This window comes from Phragmites australis, chromosome 7, assembly GCF_958298935.1.
Source record: "Phragmites australis chromosome 7, lpPhrAust1.1, whole genome shotgun sequence".
Taxonomy (NCBI): Eukaryota; Viridiplantae; Streptophyta; class Magnoliopsida; order Poales; family Poaceae; genus Phragmites; species Phragmites australis.
Genome location: NC_084927.1, coordinates 29,262,744 through 29,289,038, shown reverse-complemented (window position 1 = coordinate 29,289,038; position 26,295 = coordinate 29,262,744). Strand labels below are relative to the sequence as shown.

At 45.6% G+C, this 26,295-nt stretch overlaps 2 protein-coding genes and 1 pseudogene across 6 annotated transcripts; 1 reads left to right on the top strand and 2 right to left on the bottom strand.

Annotated features, from left to right (window-relative positions):
• Window positions 1-1,801: 1,801 nt before the first annotated feature.
• LOC133925555 (bifunctional nitrilase/nitrile hydratase NIT4-like) lies at window positions 1,802-3,592 on the bottom strand (annotated as a pseudogene).
• An 11,382-nt stretch (window positions 3,593-14,974) lies between these two features.
• On the top strand, window positions 14,975-20,850 carry LOC133924613 (serine carboxypeptidase-like 35). Its single transcript, XM_062370227.1, has 8 exons — window positions 14,975-15,383; window positions 18,042-18,149; window positions 18,250-18,438; window positions 18,577-18,665; window positions 19,207-19,527; window positions 19,620-19,765; window positions 20,120-20,212; window positions 20,326-20,850. Exons 1-8 carry the CDS (start codon window positions 15,116-15,118, stop codon window positions 20,630-20,632), a joined length of 1,521 nt encoding a protein of 506 aa, XP_062226211.1. The 5' UTR covers window positions 14,975-15,115; the 3' UTR covers window positions 20,633-20,850.
• A 143-nt stretch (window positions 20,851-20,993) lies between these two features.
• LOC133924614 (uncharacterized) lies at window positions 20,994-24,260 on the bottom strand. 5 transcript variants are annotated; one of them, XR_009910826.1, is made up of 3 exons: window positions 23,223-24,260; window positions 21,995-22,039; window positions 20,994-21,197 (listed from the first exon to the last, which is right to left on the bottom strand). XR_009910826.1 is itself a non-coding variant. In XM_062370228.1 (2 exons), exon 1 carries the CDS (start codon window positions 24,020-24,022, stop codon window positions 23,237-23,239), a length of 786 nt encoding a protein of 261 aa, XP_062226212.1. In that variant the 5' UTR covers window positions 24,023-24,161; the 3' UTR covers window positions 20,994-21,197; window positions 23,223-23,236. The 5 variants fall into 5 exon arrangements, 4 of the variants coding, with proteins under 4 accessions (XP_062226212.1, XP_062226217.1, XP_062226213.1 ...); XM_062370228.1 differs by lacking the exon at window positions 21,995-22,039 and having other exon boundaries at window positions 23,223-24,161; XM_062370233.1 differs by lacking the exons at window positions 20,994-21,197; window positions 21,995-22,039 and adding an exon at window positions 21,224-21,624 and having other exon boundaries at window positions 23,223-24,161.
• Window positions 24,261-26,295: the final 2,035 nt, after the last annotated feature.

Sequence of the window (26,295 nt, the reverse complement as noted above, 5' to 3'; positions counted from 1 at the left end):
ACATTCCAACATAAAGCTACTACACCAACAAAGTTTTTTTTTTTTTTTGCCCAACACACCCTAAGCACATTGCCCATCATTTGCATAATGTTTCTCGGTGTGTGTTAAATCTAGGGAATTTTGACTACACGCCATATTGATTTAGCGAAACAACAATCAAAGAACATGTGTTATATATTTTCATTATAGTTACAAAAGCAACATTTGATATTCCCATTCTAATTGTGTTTTGCTATATTATTTTTCGTCAGGGTTACCCCTCTGGCCATATATCACAAGATGATCTTTATTTTTAAAGGAATTTTTAATTGCAGACCTTTACTAGGAAAGGATATGTCTTTGTTAGTCATATGTCGATACATATCACACATAGAATTGTCTGTTCGAATGTAGACTTCATCTAAAGACATCACTTCCTTGAGATAGTTGTATGCTTACTAGATTATTCACTAAATTCTGCCATATTATAAGATTATCCCCTAAGATAGGTCCGCAAAAGGAAATATGAAGTGATATTGTGCTCATCACCTCCGCAACTGTGTGATTCTTATGCCTCACAATGTTAAAAAGCCACATGTATTGTTCGCTAAGTAGAGCATTATGTATCTATATGTCCTTCCAAAATCTAATTTGGATGCCATTCTATATTTAGAATGCGCCTCATTTTAGAAATTGTTGTTTGACTTTCATTAGTCCTAACCAAAAGTGAGAGTCTCCTAGCTTTCCTTCCACTTATGTAAGGGTCTTGCTTCTGATGTATTTATTTTTAGCAATGTTTGCCAAACCCGGTCCTCAAATAAGGGTATGAGCGGTTAGTGATAGCTACAATGGGAAGAAATAATGATAGTGCCTCATCGACGAGCAACGCCAGCAGGAAGGCAAGCAGAGGCGTGCGTGGTTGGGAACAGCTGGTGATGGTGGAAGGAAAGGAGGAGGAAGGTTCAAACTAGGTTATGAGAATCTATTTAGTAGGACTTCAACTCTTAGCTGCATCTTAAATATGAAGTTTGGATATTATAAACAAAGTGTATTTAATATTTATTTTTAATATAAAATGAGAATAAGATGATTCACCTAAACATCCCTGATGTACTTACAGCTCTACCTCTGTAAATGTTCACTTCTAATAATTCTTGAAGTAACTCTGCCAAATAAACTCTAAGAGTTTATGAATCTCGGTTCCCAACACAATTCTAGGGTTTAAAATGTGCATATTATTTAGGTATATCTATTTGCTAGACATATACATAAACGATGTAGCCCATTTCTTAATTTTTTTAAGAAAAAACCAATTTCCTAGTAAGATTTGGCACTACATACGAGAAATACCCAAACGGCCAAACTCCGAAGCGCCTGCAGGCATGGGTTAGGGGTAGAACTGAACATTTCCCAGCCTGGCCACGCTAGGAAAAAGGCCCGATTCCTTCCGGGCTAGGCTGGGCTTAGGCTGGGCCATGACAGTACCGGGTTAAGAGTGTAAAGGCAGTGAGCTCATAAGCAGAGGAAAAGAATCGACGATGCCCTGGCCGGGTCGGCACGCAAGTACGCAACGCACGCGAGCAGCCGGGTGGCACATAACTATGTGGGAGATGTGTGGTAGAAGACACTGGAGGCCTGCAAGACGGTGGCTCTGATCCGGCGTTCATGCCCGCCTCGTCGTCGGCGATCACCGCGCCTAAGCTGCCGGCATGATCATATCCGTTCTATCTCAAAATTTTGCGCCGAAGCGTTCAGCCGAACTGCTGGATCTCCTCGCTGTGGGTGGGTCAGGCTTTACAAAATTCATCGAACCACGCCGTGTAATTGCACGGCGCAATCAACCTCTTTTAAGTTGCACATATGAGAGTACCTTTTACAGCAGACGAGTTGATACAATATTTTTGTGTAAAACTGGTCACATTTTTCGAGATTATTGACGCGCTCGCATGGGAGGCTATATTTGTCCGGAATTTGCTTTACTTAGAAAAAGAAAAAGGTTCTGGACTGTGAACGCTCTCATGATCATCTATACAGCTGAGGCCTTCCGAGAAGCAGAGGCATATGTCACAGGGAGCTGCGGCTGGTCCTTGACGACCAAGGTGAACACCTCCGGCCGCGAGGAGTGCCCCACCACGTCGAAGTCGAACTTGGCTCGAACGATTTCACTAAGGTCTGCATACGATGTACACAGGTCAGCGCCTCGACGAGCACAAAAGAAGGCTGCAAAGATGCGCTCCACTCATCGTGTGAATTTGTACTCTATAGTTCTTACGTACGTACCTAGATCGGCAGTGAGGAGGCCCTCGCCGTCGTAGTTGGGCCCTGCCAGGACGGTCCCAGACGGCGAGACGGTCACGCTCCCCCCGCGGCTGACGACGGCATTCGGTGAGGGCTCCTCGTCGAACCTGGAGAACCTGTACTCCAGCGGGGGAGGGTAGTCCTTCCTGAGACAGAACTGGTTCGCGGACAGGAGAAAGCACCCTCCCTCGTGGGCGATGTGCCGCATGGAGGCCTGCCAGAGGTCCGAGTCGTCGGCGGTAGGCGCGCAGTATACCTCGAGGCCCTTGCCGTACAGCGCGGTCCTGGCCAGGGGCATCTTGTTCTCCCAGCAGACGAGCGCCCCGATCCTGCCGATGGGGGTGTCGTAGAGCGAGAGCGTGGAACCGTCCCCGCACCCCCAGATGACGCGCTCCAGCACCTTCGGCACCAGCTTGCGGTGCTTCCCCAGGTACTCCCCCGCCGGGCTGAAGAAGAGCACCGTGTTGTACAGCGTGTGCCCCTGCCTCTCCAGTCTCCACCGCGCCGATCACCAGGTACACCCTGTATTTCCCGGCAAATGAAGCTAAGCGGCTCACCTCCGGACCTGCGTGCTCCACGCGCAATCATGCGTCGGTTGGGATGTCAACGTCTCGTCGCATAAGGCAAGATTCTTCTAATTTTCTCGGGAACAAAAGAGAGAACAAGTTGTGAAGTCGCCGGTGGGTTTTGGGGCGTACCGGGGACGTCTATGGCGGAGGCATAGTACATGCAGAATGCGTCCTTCCCCTTTCTCCCCTTTGCCTGGGCGGGGCCGCCGATGGTGACCCCAAAAGTCGGTTCCACAGGGGAAACCGCCGACGAAGGCTTCTGGGAACACTACCAGCTGCGCGCCCTGCTCGCGGCCTCTGCTATCAAACCCTTTGCTTTCTCTGAAGAAACAATATTCAGTAGACAGGTTCAGTTCAGAGGTCACGTCTTCTTTCTACGTCAAATGAAATCTCCTCGGATCAAATGAGGCGCAATTCTCCATGGTACGGTCAGTCTGTTACTCGAATTAAGAGTGTTTTTATTAGATACTGACACAAACGCACAAACAATTAGCTGCAGGAACCTTATTGATGCTAAGAGAGAGGAGCATAAGCTAGCCTGAATTTGATTGCTTTGCTGATGCTAAGATAGGTATAAAGCTGTAGAGTGAAAGACCATTCAGAAGCACCGAGTCTGGCAAACATAAGATCGTGGCAGGGGTGAAGAAGATGCTAGAGGCCTGCACGACGGTGGCTCTTACGGTGGCAAAGGCAGCCGCCGACTCGTCTCCGGCGTTCATGCCCACATCGACGAACGCCTTCTCCATCAAGCATATCACCTGCGTGACGACAGTGGCGACGAGCCGGGCCCGTGGCGCTACCGGTGACCACGCGACGGCGAGGACTTGAAGAGCACGAAGAGGGACAAGGCTGCTCGCTAAGTTAGCCCGTGCTCCGGTGGCATAGGTGAGTGCAATCACACGAATCAGAAATGAGGCGGTTCGCCTCACGTTTGCCGCTATCTGTTCCAGCTGCAGCTGTTGGATGCAAGTTTTTTTTTCCTTGAAAGATCACGGTGAGTTAGAGCTCGAGCTGAGCATAAATTAAAAAAAAAAGAATTGTTTCAATTTATAAGAAAAATTAGGTTCAAAAACCTTAACAAATGAACGATTTCAGAAAGGAAAAACGGTACTTTACCCTTAAGACAAAAATACGACCTCAACTCAACAGACGACGCTCATATTAAGAGACGCAAACAGATAGCAGACAAGATCAACTCAACTCAACACGCGCGCTAATCAATCAAACTCTCCCTCACAAGTTAGTTTGGTTGAGCCATGCTCCTACGCCGCACCTCTTTGATATGCAAGTCGGTAGCGCAAAGCTTCGTAGGAGCACGCATTGAATCAAATCAGTGTCGTGAAGCGTCTATCCAGAAAGAAGAGTCACTGTGAATTGAGAATATAGGGGTAAACCTATAGAAGAAGCCAACGGATCAGTCGAAAAGAATACGGGCTTCTCGAATCGATGCCTTCAAGAAGATAATGACATCAATGCCACAGTCGCCTATTCGGACACCCGAACAAGATTTTCACCTAAAGAAGCATCTAGGGTGGAGAAGACGCGAAAATATTGCCTCTAGGGAGGGAATGGCGCCCGAGGGTGTCAAATTTGATATTTGCACCAGTAAGCGGGCAGAGCTTTCGCTCGCGTCTCCCCGCCTTGAAAACCTGCACAAAAGTGGTCGAGCTAGCCAAACAAGCGTGCCAGCGAGGGCCCAACCAAGGCTGCCGAACTGAGCGATGGTCAGGCGATGAGCAGAATAGCCATCCGCCGCCACCACCCAGAAAGCCGCTCAGGGAGGGGCGGCCCGGCTCAGTGCATAAAAAACGCATGTACCCACGCCCATTGAAACCGATGACACGTAGGGCCTGCCGGCCACCAGATCTGCCACGCACGTCCACAAGAGAACCCCGGAAGGCAGGGCACAGACCTGACTTCCCACGGTCGCCGCCCCACCATGCCACCAAGCATGACCACGACCTCTGCAGGAACCGTGCCTGCCGGTGACCACAGCCGCCACAGCTGCAACCCAGCAGGACACGCAGAGAGTGGCAGCCGGGCTTGACACAGAAATAGCAAGCGGACACAGATCACCACAGCACAGCTACGGCAACCAACAACATGCCAACTGAAGGCGCACATCCCGGCGGTGGCGAAGCGCGGAAGCAGGCCATGACCGTTGACTACTGACACGTCAACGCAAAGCTGGCCATGACCACCGACCAAACATGCCAGCACCGTCGCCGGGTCAGTCCAGGGTCGATTGGGAGCACACGGGGTCGCCCACCTGTCGACCACCAGGGAGCACAAAGAAGGCACGGAACCACGATGAGCAAGCCGCCGAGACGCATATCTGACCGGTGGGAGGCCCGATCCGGCCAACCCGGTGCGAATTTGGCGAGAGGACCACGACTTTGCAAGCACCACTCGACGGAGAAGGACCTGCCAGCAGGGGATGAGAAAGGATGAGAGGAGAGGAGAAAAGGAGGGGAAGAGAGAGGGAGAGGGGGGCCATTGCTGTCAGAGCAACTTGCCGAAGGTGGCGACGGTCAAACGGGGAGCGGGGAGGGGGGAGCACTAGGTGGCGGGCTGTGTCATCCCGAGCGGGACAACCCGAGGCCCAATAGGAGATGCAAGGTGGACTTACAGCTGGAACCGCTATCTATTTTGATTAATTCCTAAACAAATCATGAATACGGACTAATAAAGTAGTTTAATTATATACAAACTGATAAGGCTATATATATATATATATGTATGTATGTCTATATATATATGTATGTATGTATGTATGTATGTATGTATATGTATGTATGTATGTATGTATATGTATGTATGTATGTATGTATGTATCGGTGCGATGGAGAGTAAAGTGAACGTATCAATCGACAACAAGAGATAAATGTCTCGTGATGGCATGAAGCAAACGATGATGAAGAGGACATAAAGGAAGGAGGTCGTGAGTAGTCATACCTAACAATTTTCAAAAATCTTATTCGTCATCTCCCAATGTAGCTATCTATTTTGATTAATTCCTAAATAAATCATGAATGCAGACTAATAAAGCAGCCTAGTCATATACAAACTCATAAGATATATATGTATATATGTATGTATATATATGTATATATGTATGTATATATATGTATGTATGTATGTCGGTGCCAAGGAGAGTAAACTGAACATATCTGTCGACATCAAGAGATATAGATGCCATGTGATCGTGCATCAAACGATGATGAAGAGGACGTATTGAAAGAAGATCATGAGTAGTCATGCCAAGCGATTCCCGAAAACCTTATTTGTCCTCTCCCGGTATAAGATATCAAGGGTGATGCTTCTAGAAGAGCTTCCCGATTGCTGGTGCAAGTGGGATGAAATAGCCTACCTGTGGCGGCGCATTAGCGAGAAAGAGACAAAACCATAATTTGTTGTATTGCTTATGTGGTGGCGATGGTAGGTAGGTATATATAGAGAGAATCACACAGCTCAAACGTGTCACGATTGATTTCTGTATATAACATGTTGATCATTTTTCTACGTAGTAAAAGAACAAAACAACAAAATAAAGCCGTACATGTGCAAGTAACTAGACCCGATTTTAATGAACAATTTATGTAGGTGTCATACGCCTGCACCCACGCCCTTTGCCCCGGCCCGACGAGACGAGATGAGCGAGTGCACACATATATTCTTTTAGTCCATGAGCTAAGAGACGAAGGATAATTCCTTTTAAGTTGGTCTCTCTCCAACTCTACTAGCAATATGATATAAAAAACTATGACATCCTTTCACGTGTTGGCATTTGAGATTTGTTAGAAAATATTCAAATATAATAGGCCAAACCAATATTTCTAACGGGAGCAACCTCACCTGCGTGGCTGGATATTTATAATAGTTTTGCAAGATCTTAGGTGGCTGAGATCTCACAATTCTCTCAGTCGAAATTGGGATTAGGAGGGGTTTTAGATTTGGAGCAGAGAATTTACGATTTGAGGTGAAGATTTATTTGTGCTCGACGGTGTTAGAGAGTTTGTCGTGAAGGCTGGCCAGACCAGCGTTGGTGGCAGACGAGGCAACAAGGATGTTGCTTGTTATGGTGGTGGAGGGCCGCTAGTGGGCGGTGAAGGCTGGCGAGGCGTCATGTGTTGAAATGGTTAGTGATGGTGGTGGTCAAAGGTTGTGGCTTCGGCGGCGGCGGCGTCACCATAGTCGGGCGAGGGTGAATGTCAGTGGAGTCAAAGAAGAACAGTCACACTGGTGAACGAAGAGGAGGGAGAAGACGTAAGTCTCGTTCCCTTTACAAAGGGATTCTGGTTTCATTCAGCATTCTAACGATTTTTTTTAACAGTTTTCTACACGAAGGAATTATCTTTTCTATTCTCTTACTTTGAGATTCTCTTTTTATTTCACGATTTATTTTGAAATAAAGTTATTATAGGTAAAAAAAATAAAAGAAATAAAAAGGTAGATAGGAATCGAAAAAGAAACGAAATAAATGGCCTGTGGGTGCCGACGGGTCACCTGAATCAGCTAATCCCTCTGCGTCCGCGAATCAGCGAAGCCCAGTCGGCCAGCCGCCAGCTCAGCCCAACACGGCAACACTCCGCACTCAGGCACTCGGCCGCCGCCGCCGTCAAAACCCCAAATCCCTAGTCCAGATTCCATTCCGTCATTCACGTTCGCGCGTTCGTCCTTCTCAGTTGCCAGTTCTCAGATTTGAGACTGAGAGTGCTCGACCTCAGACCTCCCCGAAATCCCATTCGCCAACTCGTCGGCCGTCCGCCGAGGTCGCCATCCATGCTGCCCCTTCTGTCCTCGTCGTCGGCCATCCATTCGAGCTCTCGGTGCTCTTGCGCTCATCGTCTTCTCCAGCCGCGGCCGCCTCTACGATCCTTATCTCCGATTATCTCGTCTTCGATTGATCGAGTACGTCAACAACAGGTACTCTCGGTGCTCCCTGCTTCTCAAATCTGTCAGTATCGTGTATTGAGTTGGAGTCAAAGCAGCTGAATCTAGGCCGTCAAAGTGTCTTCTGTGTTCCGTGTTCTTAAGTCCAAGTCTCCAAATACTGTGTACTCCAATTATGATATCGAGTTGGGGCTTCTGTGTTCTGTTTCAGATAAAGAACTAGGTTGTATCTAGCAAGTAGCAACAGCCACAACCACAGCAGTAGAGCAGCCGTAGTAGTTAATGTTTGAACTATTCTTCCAGTACATTGATATCTTGTTAGTGTCAGGATTCTGTGTTTAACATCTCAATAGTGAATGTTTGAACAAATGTTTCTGCAGCTGTACATTACTCTTGTTAGTGTCTGCATGTTGTTCTCATTAGCTCATGCATGTGTGTGAAACTGTGACAGAGCTCTTTTCTTGCTGTATTAGTGTATTTATGCTCTCTCTCATTCTCTAGCATGTTCTCATAATCTCATTGGCTAATGTAATTGCAGGAGGCTAAGAGGAGTTGGGGTTGTTTGGACACGAAATGTATAAACTATTGAACTAAGCAGTCTGAGCAGAATTTGTATGAACTATTAAACTAGCTATAAGCTTTTGATATTCTGAGCTATAAGCAGTTGTGTTTGTCCTACTGAACATTCTGATTTCAGTATTGTCACTGCCTATTCTGCCCTATTCTGTTGCTATAAGCAGTTGCTAAATGCTACTGCCCTATTCTAGTTGCTAAATGCTACTGCCCTATTCTGGTTCTGAGCTAAGAGCTATAAGCAGTTGTTACTATCAGTTTGTCAGATGAAAATGCTCCAAATTTGTGGTGCTCCCATTTGCAAAATAGTATTTCTGTGATAGTTTTGGATGTTTGTACAGAATTTGTGTGTCTTGACTCTTGATTGTATGCAGTTACCTGTCTTTGTACTGAATTTTTCTTGCTATCATGTTTAAGTGAGTTTTGCTACGCATATGAAGAAGTAAGCTAGTTGGGATATCAACTTCAAATGTGTATCAGATGATTTCCCTACTTTGTAAATGTGTATCAGCAAGCATACTGTTTGAGTTATCTTGTTCCTTTTCCATTGTTTGATTCTTGGTTTTTTGTCTTCAATTTGTATTACCACTTATCAGATGATTTCCCTACTTTGTAACTGTTATGAATCTAGACACGTAGACTCATTCTGTAACTACAATTGTTTGTCACTGCCTAATGATTGGAATTGTTCCTGCCTCATGTATTGTCATGTATTTGGTTGATAGAAACATAGAAACAATCTCCAGTTATTACTGTTCAGCGGAACTGAATGTCTGAATCTCCCGCGTTTCTGTTGTAAGACCCGACGGGTACTTGTCGGGTTTTGGGTCCCCGTCGGGTTCGAGCGTGGGGGCACTTTTCAACCTGATTAGTAATTCGGGTGCGGGTTGAGTTTTGATTTTTGGGTTTCATGGTAGGTGGGTTTTGGCTAAATCCGCATCTGACTCGATTCGTTGCCATCCTTGGTTAAGGTTCGGATCGAGACATAATTTGTGGTCAGAAGAGTAGTAGCCTCAGCCGCTGGACTGGACAATGGGGCAATGGGTGGCTGTGCGGGTCACTGGTGTGTGGGCCCAATGCACCATGAAGAGTTAAGGCGGCCCCCACGGTTTTGATTGCAATGATTAACGGTGCAACGAAGTGTCTTTAACTCTGGCTGTAAGGATGAGTACTCAAGTTATTTTGGGTGTGTTTGGTTGATCGAGCGAAGTTTCGTAGAGCTATATCGTATATTCTGGATAAAGAGAAGCAAACTGAGTGGAGTCATGTGTTGAATAAAATAGTGTTTGTTTGGTTGTATCTGAGGCAAAATGAGTAGATGCAATGAGCCGATTTTCTGTTTGTTTAACTGAATATGAGGTTGTATAAGCAGGTGCAAAAATTGAGGCCGTATGAAGATATTTTTGTGACACTGACAAGTGAGACTGCCTGCATAAGCGAATGCAGAGCTTGCATGAGCTTCACTCCTCATTCAGGCTAAGGTCATGCATTTGCATGAGTGGATACAAGTAGGAACAGTAGGTACAAACAATCAAACACGTTTTTTTTAGATTATATGCATCCGCTCATTCAGTTTGAGGCTCGTTCGGAGAACCAAACATACCCTTTACATATTGCTTTGGATACATGAATTGGTGCTATATTTAGTGAGCTTTTGGAGACGGAACGAAAAATGGTATCCATGGCAGGAAAGGTATTTTGCTGCATCCAATGCAATCTTTAAATTATCTTTTTAAGTTAGGGAAAGTTATGTAAATATCATCACAAAAGCGTCTGACACTAAGAATACCATTACAAAGATCCTGAACTGAAAACTACCATCGCAAAAGGTACAGGAGTTACAAGATGCTATTGTCGCTCAAATTGGAGGATGATAGCTCTGTTGCAGATGTTAAAACTTTAGTGTTGTCACTTTTGCACGAGCCCTTTAGTACAAAATGCAGAGCAGCTATTCACGGCTCCGTCACCCCACATTGCAACACCCAAACCCTAGCCCTCCTCAAATCGCAGAGGATCGCCGCCGATCACCGCTGAAGCATCCTTGCGCCATTCGCACAAGCAAATAGTCTCCCTTCGCACGAGTGAATCGCCGCATCCCACTGCGCATAAAGCACACCTTTGTGCACAACGTTCCTCCGCGCATCACTCCTTCATGCGCAACACTCCTCCGCGCGTACCAACTACTTCCCCCTAGGCGATGGCGTTACGGAAGCTTCGCAGAACCTCCGCGACACCAGCTTCTCCCTGGTGCGCAGGTGACGGCTTCACAACAAGCTACAATGAAAGATATTTGTGGCCTTGAAACCATGCATTGATGGCTTCTTAATTGGCTGTTGGCTTTACTTAGGCATAGATTCAACATTCTTCACAAGCAGCTATAGGGGACAACTAGCATCTGTAACGGCAATAGATGGACATAATTGGTTGTTCCATGTTGCCTTTGGAATATTTGAATATGAAAGTAAATATACTTGGGTCTGGTTCATGGACAAGCTGAAACTGGCTATTGGTAGCCCATGTGGTCTAGCCCTCCATTCAGATGTAGGACTTGGTGTGATAGTTGCTATTGGACATGCCTTTTTTGAGTGTGAGCAAAGGGAGTGTATGATGCACATATGGAAGAATCTCAGCAAGAAGTATAGAAGAGAGGTGTTTGACAGGCACTTATGGCCAGTAGCAAGAGCATGGAGTGAGGACATTTTTGAGGAGCACATGAAGCACATCAGAGAGGCAAGTCCAGTAGCCATAAAATGGCTACATGAAAATCATCCTTTCGTATGAGCAAGAAGCAAATTCAATGGCCTCTGCAAGATGGATTACATCAACAACAACATTTCTAAAAGCTTCAACAGCAAGATCAATGCTTTCAAAGCTCTGCCAATTGTGGACCTATGTGACAAGCTAAGGCAAGTGATGATAGAGAAAATAGAGCTTAGGAATAGGATTGGAGCTAGATTTTAGGGGAAAATCATCACTAAAGTGATGAAAGTATTCTCATCGAGGACGAGGGGACTGAAGGGATATAGGATTACAAAGAGTGGACATCTAGGTGCTGAAATCAGTGGTGCATCTGAAGATGGATGTACATGGAGAGAGTCAGACTTGAAGGAATGCAGTTACAACCAGTGGCAATTTACTGGAAAACCATGCACACATGCCCTAGCTGTGATTAGCTCTAAGAGAAATCTTAGAATTGAGGATTATATTGATGACTATTACTCTATTGAGAGGTTTAGAGCTGCATTAGGCCATTTCTTCACAAGTCAAAGTGGGCAAAAGTGGGCAAAGGGTGATCCAGGGTTCAAGTTGTACCATCCCACCTCAAAGAGGCATGCTGGGAGGCCACAAAAGCAAAGACACAAGGGGCATGATGAGGCACAGATGCAAGAAATGCAAGAAACTTGGTCAGCATGCCAAAAAATGTAAGGAGAATGTACCTGATGATGATGGTGAACTATCAGTAGAACTAGCAAGGAATAAAAGGTCATCTTTACTCACTCCTATCTTTCCCATTAGTTCAAATTTGTTTTTTCTATTTGTCCTAGCATGCCCAATTTTTTTGCAGGAAAAGGGGCAAGACAACAACAACATTGGACGATGACTATGATGGGCAACCTTTGATTGCTATTATGAAGAGAGCAAAGGAAGGGAAAAGCAAAAGAGTGAAGTCCAAGACTGCAGCAACTGAGCCAACTTGCCAAGACACCATAAGTCCTAAAACACCTAGAGCAAATATGTACTTTTATCAAATTTCAGTGAAAATAATTTGTATCCTCTGTTATGATAGTCCACTGATCTGTCTTTTGTTAGAGACACTTCACATGTGAGCCCTGAACCTGTGATGAGGAGCATAACGGCATCACAAGAGAGCTCGGGACCGGTTACTAGGAGGATGGAAAGATCACTAGAAGGAGCTTTGGTTGCATCCTGCTCAAGTCCAAGCAAGAAAAGGTGAACTTGATGTCTATTTGTGTGGTTGTGTACCGAACTTGATATCTGTTTGTATGGATGTGTATTGAACTTGATGTCTATTTGTGTGTGTGTCTGTGTGAGCTATGTGCCTGGCTGCGGGAATTTTGTCGTTGTAAAACTCTGTTTGAGTATGTCTTGCGTGTTTTGTTTGAGAACCTATCTTGCGTGTCCCGCATTTCGTAATTTTAAATTGCAAATAGCTTAATTTATTTCATTATCAGATCGTCATACTTAATTTATGTTAGAGTACAAAGTATAAAGTGTGGTGTTAATTGAAAGGGTACAAGCAGAGAGGGAGGATGGGAAAGGGGTGTAAAAAATCCCTAAATACAGCCAACTTACAAAAGCCTTACAAAACGGCGCCAAATAGCAACATAGTCTTTTCACTTGCTTAACGGAGCTGCCATCCTCCAATTTGAATGGTGGTAGCATTTTGCAATTCCCGTGCCCTTTTGCGATGGTAGTTTCCAACTCGGGATTTTTGCGATGGTATTCTCCAACTCAGATGCTTTTACGATGGTATTTACATAATTTTCTCAATTAGTTATACGTATAGCACTACATAAATCACCACTAAATCACCAAGTGGTGATTTATTAGCTTAGCAGTACTAATTTTCATGTCATCCATCCAAGGTTCTTTTGTCGTTTTGGGACATGCGTCCCATTTACGACATAAACATGGTTTATAAAGACACTTTGACAATTATTATTTTTAAAATATATACTAATATAAATAGCACGAGTTTATCCTGACTATATATTTTCAAGATGAGAGATTGCATTCAAAGTTGTTCCTCGCCACCAAATGTACCTTGTACATAATACATATTGAGAACATTGAGACACCTCTATTTTTTATATATGAATTTTGATTTATGAACCATCCTAATCTGATACCACAATTAACATGCATAACAATGTGTGCATTGACGGGTAATTTTACTGTCCGCTTGACATCCAAAGGCCCAATTTATCATTCCAATACTTAATGCATTAATCTAACTCAAATTTCACTGATACATTAGCTTCTAAATTATTACATTTAAGGGTTAGATGTACTTTCAATACTACTTATTTTGTAATATATCGTATGGTACTAACATCACAGATATTTTTTTTTATTAAACTATGAAGTTTGAAATGATTATCATGGCTCATGGTAGTCTTTCTAAGCTTTTTTTTTCCATTGATTCGAATTCTCCTCTTTTGCGTTAGACGTTCTCGAAAGACGCAGAGTTGATCACCAAAGACATCCCAAACTTCCTGATGATGTATATGCTATTCGGTAGGAGTATGATACCTGATTCAGGTAGAAGACGACAAAGATCAACGAACCTAAGGGGTACATGGGCGCCCTCTACTATTCAACCAGAATGACGAGGACAATTATGATCCTGATTTCATACCACCAATGTCTCGACGTTCTAGCAGCAATACAAGATAAGGTTCAAGAAACACTGCAAGAGAACGTTCACACATCACATCAAGATGGCATATAACCAACAAGGAATAAAATGTGCTCCTACCGTGATAGCTCAAGACGATAACGACGACAATAATTTCATACCACAACGACCCCTCCCTCCGAGGCCTCCATCTCTGGAGGATACTGATGACCGTGAAGATGATGGTGAATTTACTTGTACCCATCCTTATAACTTCTTATCACCACCTCGAAGACGACAACCATCTTATCTTGATAGCATTGACTGGCACAATCCGTATTCTTCTGCTAATTTGTGTCGCCACTTTCACCACCATCTTGAGATGATCGAGGTATTCAACAGCTATGCATTGTGTGTGATGGTATTGTTTGTGGCTTAAGCAATCTCTTGCAATCTTTTTCTTCTTTGACATCAACTTTGGCCAAGGCACGATCACAACGCGATGCAGTTATAATAATCCTGCATGCATGCATCTTCATTATTGCAGGCCGGTGGATCGATATGATTTTGTTGTGCTTCCACTGAATTATGGCATAGGGAGCCGGCTGACAGAAGCATGATGCACTCAACACGGGAGGGAACCGGCTGACAGAGAAGACGGCAAACAGCTCGTTTTCGGCATATGGTGTGCTAAATATGACATTGTTGCCTGTATTCGACACAACATGTGTCGAATATAGGGTATCTAGACATATTTAGCACACCGTATACCTGATACTATTTATCCTATATGTTTTCGGCACACCGTGTGCCGAAAACTTGATTTCAATATACCACACGTCAAATACACTTGCTACATTTATAAATACAACATCATATTATCTATTTTTTAAATACATCTGATATATTATCTATTTTTAAATTTTTGCCATCGGTCACGAATCAATTTGTAGAGATCTAACTATGAATGTCACCCCAAAAATCAAGAAGGTACTAGCGTAACTGCATAACTATGCGACAGTTGGCAAACTTATTTTTAAACCACCCTACTAAATGAAATAAATGCAACTAAGAGCACATCCATATGTTACCTATTGAGTTAGGTGATATCTAGCATAATATCTCTTTTAGCAATTTTTATTTAATCCCTTAGCATTCCTTTAGAGGCGCTCATGCGATTTAAAATATTAATTTTGTTACTAAAATAAAATTAGCACTAATAACAAATATTAGCACTGATGCTACGCATTCAGTTCTAGTACCCATATCTATGGATGTAGGTGCTCTAACCCCTTCTCGTCCACTTTATTCCCCTCTGTTTTTAAACCGCCCTTCCCTCTCCATTTCACCACGCCCCCTCAAAAGCGCAGAGTCAAGACCACCAACCGACCGACGCCCCGAGCAGAGCACACTACGAGTCTACGACGCACACATAGAAAGGACCATGGCCAAGGGCATGGCCGTGGCCGTGGCGTTTCTCTCGCTGGCCACAGCGTTCTTCACGGCAACGGCCGCTGCCACCGGCGCGCCCTGGAGCCCGCGGCCAGAGGCCGACCTCGTGACCGGCCTGCCCGGGCAACCGCCGGTCGGATTCAAGCACTACGCTGGTTACGTCGACGTCGGCTCGGGCGGCGGCAAGGCGCTCTTCTACTGGTTCGTCGAGGCCGAGAGGGAGCCGGAAAAGAAGCCCCTCCTGCTCTGGCTCAACGGAGGTACGAATTCTTTCAGACTTCTCAGCCATCGGGTTGTTTCTTTCCTAGTTCTGTAGATCCCGTGATTGTTGTCCACTTGTGATTCTTGCGTTTGGTTCTAATCCTCCAAACCAAAGATAGAGGCATTTCGAGGAAGCGGTTGTTTGTTTGCAAATTTGGCTACATCTCTTGGCATGCTCTTGTGCATCCAACTACCAACGTGACACGAACGGCAGTAGATGAAACGAATCCAAGTAAAATTGTTGCCATCGACCGGCAATGTTCTTTGCATATCCTCTTTGCTCCTTTTTCCCCATGAAATGCGTCGGCAAGTCGGAAAGCGCAAAGCATTCAGGCCGTTTGGTCACCCTATTGCAACGAGAGAACGATGCTTTCTGGTAATAAAAGCTCCACAAAGCAAAGCACCAGGATCCACAGGGGTGGAGGAAGAGCCGAGGTCCCGAGAGCATGCATTCAGATTTCAGAGCAGTGGGCAGCAAAGCCCTCCCGGTACAGGAAAAGACGTTGCAAAAGAGGGCAAAAGGATAGAAGAAGGCTCAAGGCCGTCGTACAAACGGAAGCAGATCGTGCATCCTGGTCCTGGAAGAAATCTTTGCTCGCTCCAGCCGGCGACACGGACAAAGGTAGAGAGGGACAGAGTGAGTGCGATGCAGTTTTCCCCTGGATTCTTGCCACCCCTGCAGCACTCCTCTTTTTTTTTGGAGAATACCCCCGCAGCACTCCTTAACAGTGTTACTGATCAGACGACCAGATATTGTTCTCTCTCTTTCGCTTGTCCTTTAGCATTCGTTCACATGGATCTAGAGAGGCTAATGGGGGCACCACCACCAAAGACATTGCAGTAAAGAAAAGGAAAAAAAAAATAAAGAGTAGAAATGTCAATATTATAAGTACAACCTAATGCTTATGCATAATTGCATATGTGTGAGTATTTTAGCAATTAGCATGTGTTGCTTCGGAATACAGAATCCAATTGTTACGGTTAAAATCTGTTTATGTTACGTTTGAGATCTAAATTAGACTCTAAGTTATATCCTACGTGAAAATTAAAAAAAAAAAATCACAACGGTTTCAGTTGGTAGCAGTTGACATATGGTAGATGGGAAAGTGAAGAATCAATGTACAAATAATATTTTATTATTTAAGATCTGATCTCAAACTTAACTATTGGTTTAGAAATAGACAATAAGGTTTCATTTTGTAATGTATAAGGCTGGGTCCTAAGAGCATCTTTAATCGAGTTGTTAAATCCGGCTCATTATATCATCGTATAGTAAGTCTTATAAAATATTTTTTTTTCTATTTCTCTACATGCTCTAATCGATTCTTTAAATTTCGCTCCCTATATTTTGTTTTAGTACCAAATTCCTCAAGCTAACCTAATCCAACCAGCAGGCTCTTTCCCCACCGCTCATCTCTCTCTTCCACTCCTGAGCACCGTCGCCGCATCGCGTCCACCCTCGTGTCGTTACCGTTGGCCATGTTCGGGCGCCTCACCTCTCTCGAGTCATCCTTCCGCACCCTTGACTCCACATACGCCAGCTGGCGCTTGTCACTCAGCCACACCCTAGGCGTCGTCACCGGTGGGCCCCTCAGCGTGCCGCACACACTCAAGGTGGTGGGCGCAAGGAGATGGCGTGAAGTGACACTCCCCTCAAATTAGGGGGCGTGCGTACGAAGAAGATAGCGAGCTCCTTTTCTATCTAACGAAAGTAGTGAGCACAGGAGAAAATGAGGAGCCGAAAAAGTAACGAGGGAGAATAAGGAGCTGATTAGAGTAAGTTTTTTTCGATTCGCTATTTTTATGGATTGTGAGTTGAGTAGCAACACGGTTGAAGTTGGTCTAAGACTATCTTCAATTATTTCCCATCAGGGTCCAGAATTTCTTCACGAAAGGAATTTTATTTTCTTCAACGTTCCAACGGTTTCCCTTCACGGTTCCTATCACGAAGGAATTCACACAGTCATTCCTTTCCAGATAAAATTATTTCTCTTTCTCTTTACGAATCCTTTCGAAGTGAAATTGTTTGAGATGAGAGAAAATAAAAAGAATGAGAATGAAAATTGAAATAAAAAAGAGTAAAATAAAAAAATATAGTTAGAGATGATTCAGGACAATATTTTTGGCTTACAAACATTTTGGCACACACTGCGGGTGAGCTTAGTAGTACTCTTTTGTTGTGCGTATCAGTGTCAGAATAGTAGCTTCAGTCATAATTTATTGTTTACATAAGGTAGGAATGTGAGCATGGCTATTTTGTTAGTACCATTAAATAGTGCAAAAAATAGTACTAGAATTAGTTAATTACATGGAAGTACGAGTCTTTGTGTTTTGACCGGCAGGGACGGGCAGAGAGCCCTTTCTACTTGGCAAATCAGCTGTCCATCTACTGCTCTCCACTCTGTCCTCACCTTTGCATTTGTCTTTCAGTAAGCCATCAGTTTAATTTGCTAGATATACTACACAGTACTTAAAAAGCCTACGCGTAGGCCATCTGAGAGCTTCTGTAGTGGCAAATCGACAACAGATAAGGCTGCAGAGCGGCAAAAGTATACTACTCCGTAGTTCACAGTGTACACTGTAGCGACTGGACTGCATGCTCAAAGATTTCTCTGGTGATTGATGGAGCCATTCCTGTATGTTTCGTGCCATTACAGGGCCTGGATGCTCCTCCGTTGCCTACGGTGCTGCCCAGGAGCTGGGCCCGTTCCTGGTCAGGAGCTACGGCACTAACCTCACTCTCAATGCCTACTCGTGGAACAAAGGCAAGCAAGCAAACACACTGGCAATTTCTGCTACTAATTGAACTCTGAATCTTTCATCAAGTCTTGTCTGATTTGGGCGTTGAATTGTGCTTGTTTTCAGCTGTGAATCTGCTGTTCCTCGAAACACCGGTGGGCGTGGGCTTCTCCTACACCAACCGGACGTCTGACCTGAGGCGGCTCGGCGACCGTGTGACGGCGCAGGGCTCGTACAGCTTCCTCCTCAACTGGCTCAACAAGTTCCCGGAGTTCAAGAGCCGCGACTTCTACATCGCCGGAGAGAGCTATGCTGGTACAGACCAAAACCCCTGTTTCTTTTTTTTTCTCTCTCTCTTTTTTTCCCTACACAACTAAAATACATTGCATCGTGATCTGTGGCAACAAAATTAACCTGGGCCGTTACTGCATCTGCCATGATACGCCTTTGTAGGGCACTATGTCCCACAGCTCGCGGAACTTATCTACGAGGGGAACAAAGGAGCAAGCAGAGACAGAGTCATCAACATCAAAGGTTTCATGGTAAGCCTGAGCTCTCTCACAAGCGAACTTGACAAAGAAAGTTGGAACCTCTTAGGCTTGCAATCATGCCACGCATTAGGATCGCTAAGTTGCAGCTTTTACGCAGCAAACCTGACATTAGGGTGAAGTTCTAGAAAGATAAAGTGAAGAAAAGGCAAAGCGCTGTGGTAAAAGAAGATGATTCTAAAGATGGACATAAGCGTGCGTGCGGATATACCCAGCTGAACGTGCTTTTACTCGCTTTAGTTTGTAAGCATCCAATAACCAACATGGACATAAGCGTGCATGCGGATATACCCCACTGAACGTGCTTTTACCTGCTTTAGTTTGTAAGCATCCAATAACCAACATGGTAAAAAGCACGGTTGGTGTCAAACCTTTTTAGCTGTGGCAGTAATAATTTCATTTTCACGCATGGATCATGCGCCCTGCGAAAGCAAAAACATTTCTGCAAAGTTTACATGAATCTGAGACGATTTCACTTGTCCCTTCTCCTTTTTTCCCCCTCCTCGCATGCTGAAATTGCTCGGTATGAGAGCAGATCGGCAACGCGGTGCTGAACGACGCGACGGACCAGCTGGGCATGGTGGAGTACGCGTGGAGCCACGCCATCATCTCCGACGAGCTCTACTCGGCGGTGCGGCGGGAGTGCGACTCCTTCAAGGAGGCGGCGGACGGCGGCAGGCCCGGCAAGGGCTGCTCGCCGGCTCTCCGCGCCTTCCTCGGGGCCTACGACGACATCGACATCTACAGCATCTACACGCCGACGTGCCTCTCCCCTTCCCCTTCCCCCGCTGGCGCCGGCGCGACGCCGCGGCGGCCGTCCAGGCTCGTCGCCGCGCCGCGCCTCTTCTCCAAGCATGTACGTGCTCTTTTTCCCTCGCTGGCACGACATGCCACAAATATCTTGACTGATCGATTTCTTTTCTATTCGCGGTGATGGCACGCGAGCAGGATGCGTGGCACAGGATGAAGCGTGTGCCGGCGGGATACGACCCGTGCACGGAAGCATACGTGACCAAGTACTTCAACCGCGGGGACGTGCAGCGCGCGCTGCACGCCAACCGGACAGGCCTGCCCTACCCGTACTCGCCCTGCAGGTCCGCACGCTCGACTCCGCGGTTAATCTCTCTGCACATAATCGCAGCCTACGAATACGATCCTTCCGACCGTGTGCACTGCTCGGCTGCTCGCTGCCATCCGGCAATGACTCATCCATCTGCCACCATGAATGCATTAGCAGCGCCATCCCTGTGTTGCACATTGACTCCTCTGTGTTGCACCATTCTCAGATCTGATGCACATTGACTCCTCTGTGTTGCACGTACCGACTGACCATGCATCGTAGACTTTTAGTAGTACCGACCTACTGCGTGCAAAGCTGCACAGTTTCAGCATCCGCTCTGACAGATCGTAATTACAATGGACGATTGTTTAATGTATTTGTGCTGCAGTGAGGTCATACGTAAATGGAACGACTCACCGGCAACCGTACTGCCTATCCTGAAGAAGCTCATGGGAGCCGGATTGCGCGTCTGGGTTTACAGGTACTTAACTTTGCGCGGTAGCTAGTAACCACTCGTCATACGCTCGAGCATTTTACAGCCTTACTCATGCTGAACCATGTGACCCGACCAAACCGCGGGATGGCACATTGCAGCGGCGACACGGACGGGCGGGTGCCGGTGACGTCGACGCGGTACAGCATCAACGCGATGGGGCTGCGCCCGCGGGAGATGAAGAGGAGGTCCGCTGCGACGGGGGCGGAGGCGGAGTGGGGCGGGTGGCGGGCGTGGTACTACAGGCAGCAGGTGGCCGGGTGGGCGGTGGAGTACGAGGAGGGGCTCACGCTGGTGACGGTGCGCGGCGCGGGGCACCAGGTGCCGCTCTTCGCGCCGGAGCGCTCGCTCTCCATGCTCTACCACTTCCTCCGGGGCCAGGCCCTGCCGGCCTCACGCTCCAGCTAGCCAGCTATCGCTGCTGCTCCTCGCTGCGTCTGCTGCTGAAGTAGTAGTAGATCGTTATGCTTAGCTACAAGCTAGGGTTTGACTGGGTAATGCGATTGCAATGGCGTTATGTGAATGTACCACTGTAACTTGTACTGACAAAATGGGAATCCATCTAGCTGAGCACATTTCCTGCAAGCTTGCTGTGCAGACAAAATCCGCCACCAAGAGGACTAGAGAACGGGAACAAGGAATATGAATTTCATAGGCGTTTCGCTGTGGTTTCGATACGCAGTAGCCACCTCCTGGTGATTTTCTACTCTGGCGGCTCACTGCGACTAGAGCCTCAGAAGTTACAAGTCACCGTTTTCTGAAAATCACATGAAACAATCACGCCCTCAACGAGTGACAAACTATCAATGGAAACAGCATCTAAAGCCCATAGTCATTTCAGAAAGAGTAAGGTGAGCTAACTGTCAACAAAAACTCTTCTTTGAAGGGTGCTAAACTGCTAAATGAAGTAGCTGAACACATGCTACAAATGTCACATCATCGACAGAGAACGGAGTGCAGAAAACTGCTCCATCTGAAACAAAACAAAGAAATGATGTGGTCAAATTCTCGGCTGTGATCAAGATCACACATCAAACAAGTACCAGACTCCAAAAGTCAAGCATGGGAGGCTAAAACATAAGAAGGATCATATAAGATTAAGTGCTCCCAACTGTCATAAGAACAACTACTCGAAAAAAGAACTATTATAAGAACCAAGCAGTGAGGCAGTAATATAGCTCTGGCGCACAAAGAGGAATCAGAAATGGCAGATTTAAACTATAGAAAGCTACCTATCAATGTTCATGAACTCACTTTTGTGTTTTATTGACAGGAAAATACTGTTGATACCATAAAATCTCCAGTTCACAGGACCAGACCAGGATCAAGCTCACATAATTTGGAACTCTATAGTATAAATTCTTGGCCAAATTGAACATCTAGTTGGGTGCTCAATATTCCTGCACATAGAGTTGGTGATTTACACAGATTTTAGTTTTACTATTCTACATGTCAAACAGAATGTAATCTGTTTCTTGCACAACCAAAAGCAAATATGACGGCAAGGGGTTTATGATATATAACCAACTAGTAGTAGATATTGATTTAAAAGGGTGTGGTGTCCATGTGTCATCCAGATAAGTTTACACAAGCTAATTGACAAAAGAGCTAATAATAGTTGTAGTAACATGAATCAGGCAAGAGAAATCGTTTTCAATCTTCAACTCCTTTGGAGCTCTTGAAAAGACAAAATAACTGTGCATACTTCATGGTACGGTGGCTTAAAATGTAGGCCATTGGCCATCAAGCCATAAATGAGCCAGATGTTACCTTTTAAGTCAGCTCTGGAGAGTGGAGATAAGCTCTTTGTCCTTCCTATTAACATCAGATGCACCAAATTATTTGACCGAATCTAAGCCCTAGTAAGCTCTAAATGAAACACATATTGTTGTCAGCGTCTCAGAATGTTCAGTTATTTGTGGTGTTAGCTATAAGAGTTAGGTCCTTGAAAGCTCCTAATGATCCCAAAACTGTCACAACCTGTTATACTGCTACAAGCTTTGTAGGCTTCAACAGAGAAGCCATACTCAGAGTTCAGAAATATGGGGATCAGCCTGCATTTCCAGTTTATCCGAACATTCAGTGGTTTAACCATTTAGTCCACATAGCATGACTAGGCTCAGTTTCATGTGTATTAGTATATCATGAGGACAATACTAGAAATATTCATGCATAAGAGATATGGTTAAAAGGATGAATATTATTGACTAATGGCACGTATCATTTTAACCTTCCAATTTCTGATATAGAAAATTGAGTATCCTAATATGCCAACGAAAGAAATAAACTGAAAGCCTCACTCAATTCTCATTAGACAAAACTGCCTTTGAGCCGATGGCACAGCATTGAAGAACTGTCAAACTTACTTCGTACAATAACATCACATAAAGCTAATAGTCACAACACAACTAACAGTACAAAAGACAGTATACAATGATATAAGCAATTCAGAATTCGTGCAATGGTAAGCCCCAATACAAAATGAGGATGTGATTTTTGATCCTTTAAACAGGACAGATTGATTTCAGACAAACACTAATAAGTCTCTTCTACTTAAAAAATACGAAGTGGTTCCTGAAGCCTTCCTACACCCTCTGTGTTCTGCCTCCACGTCCTGCCCGAGCTGAAGCAACCTGGGCTAAGGCCTTTGCGGCCCATGGCCCAAGCGGGGAGGGGGTGCGCGGGATAAAAGGAGGGCCAGGCGGTGGTTAGGGTTAGGGCTACCCCGCCCGGCCACCACACCAGCTCCTGCTCCCCACTGTGCAAATTTTCAGCTCATGTCGCAACATATGGGCATTCAACTAGTCTTTAACAAAACCACGGATCAGGACTAAAACCAGATTGCATTCATTATCAGCAACAGATCAATTCAAGTAGCAAAACAACAATCCAGCCAGAGAATAAGCCCCAGCAGCTAGAATGATAAGTTATTAACCTCATGTAAGAATTAAACCTTAAATCCAACAACAAGGCTACATGAACGCAAAGAAGATCGCACCTTGTGACCATCCATCAGGCCGGGGGGGATGGCTCCTCCGTTCCCTTATCCGCCCCACCTCCGCCTCCACCAAGGTTCGGCAGATCACTGCCGACGGCATCAGCCACAAGCGAGACAGGGCGGTGCTCGATGACCTCGTCGATGAGCCCCCAATCATGCGCCTCCTCTGGGTCCATAAACATATCCCGCTCCATGCACTGCTCGATGCTGTCGATGGCCCGCCCTGTGTGCTTCGCATAGATCTTGTTGAGCCGGTCGCGCACCTTGAGGATCTCCTTGGCGTGGATGGCGATGTCGGACGCCTGGCCCGAGGCGCCGCCCGAGGGCTGGTGGATCATGACCCGCGCGTTGGGCAGCGCCCGCCTCTCTCCGCGCCCGCCAGCGGCGAGGAGGAGCGAGGCCATGGACGCGGCCTGGCCGATGCAGAGCGTGGTGACGGGGGAGCGGATGTACTGCATGGTGTCGTAGATGGCGAGGCCCGCGGTGATGACGCCGCCGGGGGAGTTGATGTAGAGGTGGACGGGCTTGGCGGGGTTCTCGGACTCAAGGAAGAGCAGCTGCGCGACGACGAGCGAGGCCGTGTCATCGGTGATGGGCCCGTGGATGCAGACGATGCGCTCCTTGAGCAGGCGCGAGAATATGTCGTAGGCCCGCTCCCCGCGCGAGGTGTGCTCGATCACCATGGGCACCAGCCCATACTCGCGGCGCGGGGAGTAGCCCGACGCCGCCATCGGCGGCGCGTGCGGGGAGGAGGAGGAGGAGAAGGCCCGCGGGGCAACGGCGGCGAGGCGGCGCAGCATGCCGGCGGCGGCAGCGCTAGGGTTTAGGGGATTGGGGTTGGGTTGGGTCCCGGCGCGACAGCGACGAGGTGAGCCTGAGACGGGGAGGCGGGGGTTAGAGTCAGACGAGGGGGGCCCGGGGCACGCATGCCGGGGTAGGGAGGTGCGTTCCGGAGGAAGCCATTGGTGGGAGGGGGAGGCAGCCTTGTAGGTGAGACGGCGGAGGCGGAGGAGCAAATCTTGAGTTTGCCAAGTGCATGTTTGGGTGAGTTTTTTAAGCTTCTGATTTGACGATGGAAGTGATTTTACAGTAAAAATAGATTTTATGATAAAAATATTTATAAAATTATTTAGTATATTAATAGTGGAAGTGATTTATAAGAAAAAATTATGTTAAAATTAAAAAGAATCAGTCAAGAATCGATAAAAACTAGATTTTTTATTTCTCATCTTACAGTATAAAATATGAGAATGATTACTTCTAATTTTAGTATAAAATTGATTCACAACGAGACGTTTGATAACATTCCCATTAACTCTACACAAATTCAGCTCCAACAGCGCTACCAAACAGCCCCCTAAGTGCAGGCGTGGGGCTGCAGGGGTGCGGTTGTTATTGTTTTCCTGATGGGCTGGGCTTTTTGGTTCTTTCTCAGGGAGATCTTTTAGGCCTCAATAAGCAGTTTGGGCCCTTTGGGAGATGAGCATGAAATGTTCGGCCTTTGTTTTGTGTGGTCATTCATGTTGGTGCTTCATGGTAAATTGTACTTTTAACCCTCAACTCAACTATAGTTTCCAAATACTTTTAAAATGTCTATGGTTTGAACACAACCATTTTAAAACATATGGTCAGCTTGTGGTTACAGTGCTATGTTGCGCCATGGAATCTAGTCTATTAGGATAATCTTTATCAAATCAAGTGAAAAATGTATTGTTGTGACTCCTAACTAGCATCATCAAAATCTAAAAACAAAAAAAGTGCTTTTAAAAGCCACCGCCAAACGGATCCATGGAATTGGAGGAGGAAAAATTAGTTGCGTTGCATGTAATAGCTGATAAATGATTTTTAATTATATGTTGTTGGTCCTTTTTCTGAATAAATTGTTGATGTGGCATAGAAGATAGGAGAGACGAAAGAAGGTTTCAGTCTAAATTTACCATATGATGAATAGCCGAGGGAGGGGTCGAAAAGTTTGCAGGACAATTCTTTTAGTGTTTTTTTTTTAACTTGGAATGATGGTTTAAATGAAATCTATAATGTCGCTACAAGGTACATAACTTACATGGTAGTTCCTATTGTAATTCACGTTGATAGTGGTTAGGACCTCTCTATCCGTCTCTCGATAAACAAAGCGCAATCACAGATCTAATCAAGAGCAAATGATATGGGATATAGGATATAACTCTCTTCTTTATTCCTTTTTACAATGAAAAAACTATTTACATGTATATAAAGGGGTGGAGGAAGCCTCTTATTTCGGAGGTAAGTTTGATAATAGAAGATATGTATCAAATAAGATAGGTACCATTATATGTATGTTGATAATAAGATATTTATCAAATAGGACACTGAGGAGAGGCGGGCCCACCCCTGCATGCCGGCCGTCGGACTTACTGGCCGAATTGGCCTCCCCTCCTGTGGCCTGTGGGGCCGGTTTCACAACAGTTCCTCTCAGCTCATGATTCGTCATAGGCTCCAACGATGTCTTGCGGACGTTTGCTTGCTACAAATGGTCGGTTTGGCTCTCCTTTAAGAAAAAAAGTAGCGGCATAGCGTTTCGTATCGTAGCGCAGCGGCGACCAGTACTGCATATGAACGGACATGACGAAAATGGGCAGGTGCATTTCTGCCCGACTGCTATTTTCTGAAAGAAACACTTTTCTAGTATTTTCAACGACGGGTTAAGAGGTACTATTTGGTGGTGAACAAGAAAGAGTGTCCCGTGAATTCATGAACAGAGCACGCCGCCAAATAATCTGCCAGTCTGTTATTTTTGTCCTTGGTGTGTGCATTTGCGCCATGTCACTGGTACCACAACACTACCGATGATAATCAATCGTTCTCAGCATATATCGCCTCGTTTCATTACCGGATTTGGACAGAAAACGCCCAAGAAAACGACGGTAGCATCTCGTCAACATGTACAGTTCAGACTTCAGAGCTCTGAAGAAACGTGACAGAATATTCCTTACGGATACTCTCAGGTTAGAATTTGAATTCAATCACGTGTACAAATATGTAATGTTCAGTTCATTGAAAATCGAGGAGCTAGTCAGTGTGTTCACACGTGTGT

Coding starts and splice junctions, on each gene's coding strand:
- LOC133924614 (XM_062370228.1), bottom strand. CDS start 24,022: ATGCTGCGCCGCCTCGCCGCCGTTGCCCCGCGGGCCTTCTCCTCCTCC.
- LOC133924613 (XM_062370227.1), top strand. CDS start 15,116: ATGGCCAAGGGCATGGCCGTGGCCGTGGCGTTTCTCTCGCTGGCCACA. Junction 18,150..18,249: donor TGCCTACTCGTGGAACAAAG/GCAAGCAAGCAA, acceptor GCTTGTTTTCAG/CTGTGAATCTGCTGTTCCTC. Junction 18,666..19,206: donor TCAACATCAAAGGTTTCATG/GTAAGCCTGAGC, acceptor GTATGAGAGCAG/ATCGGCAACGCGGTGCTGAA.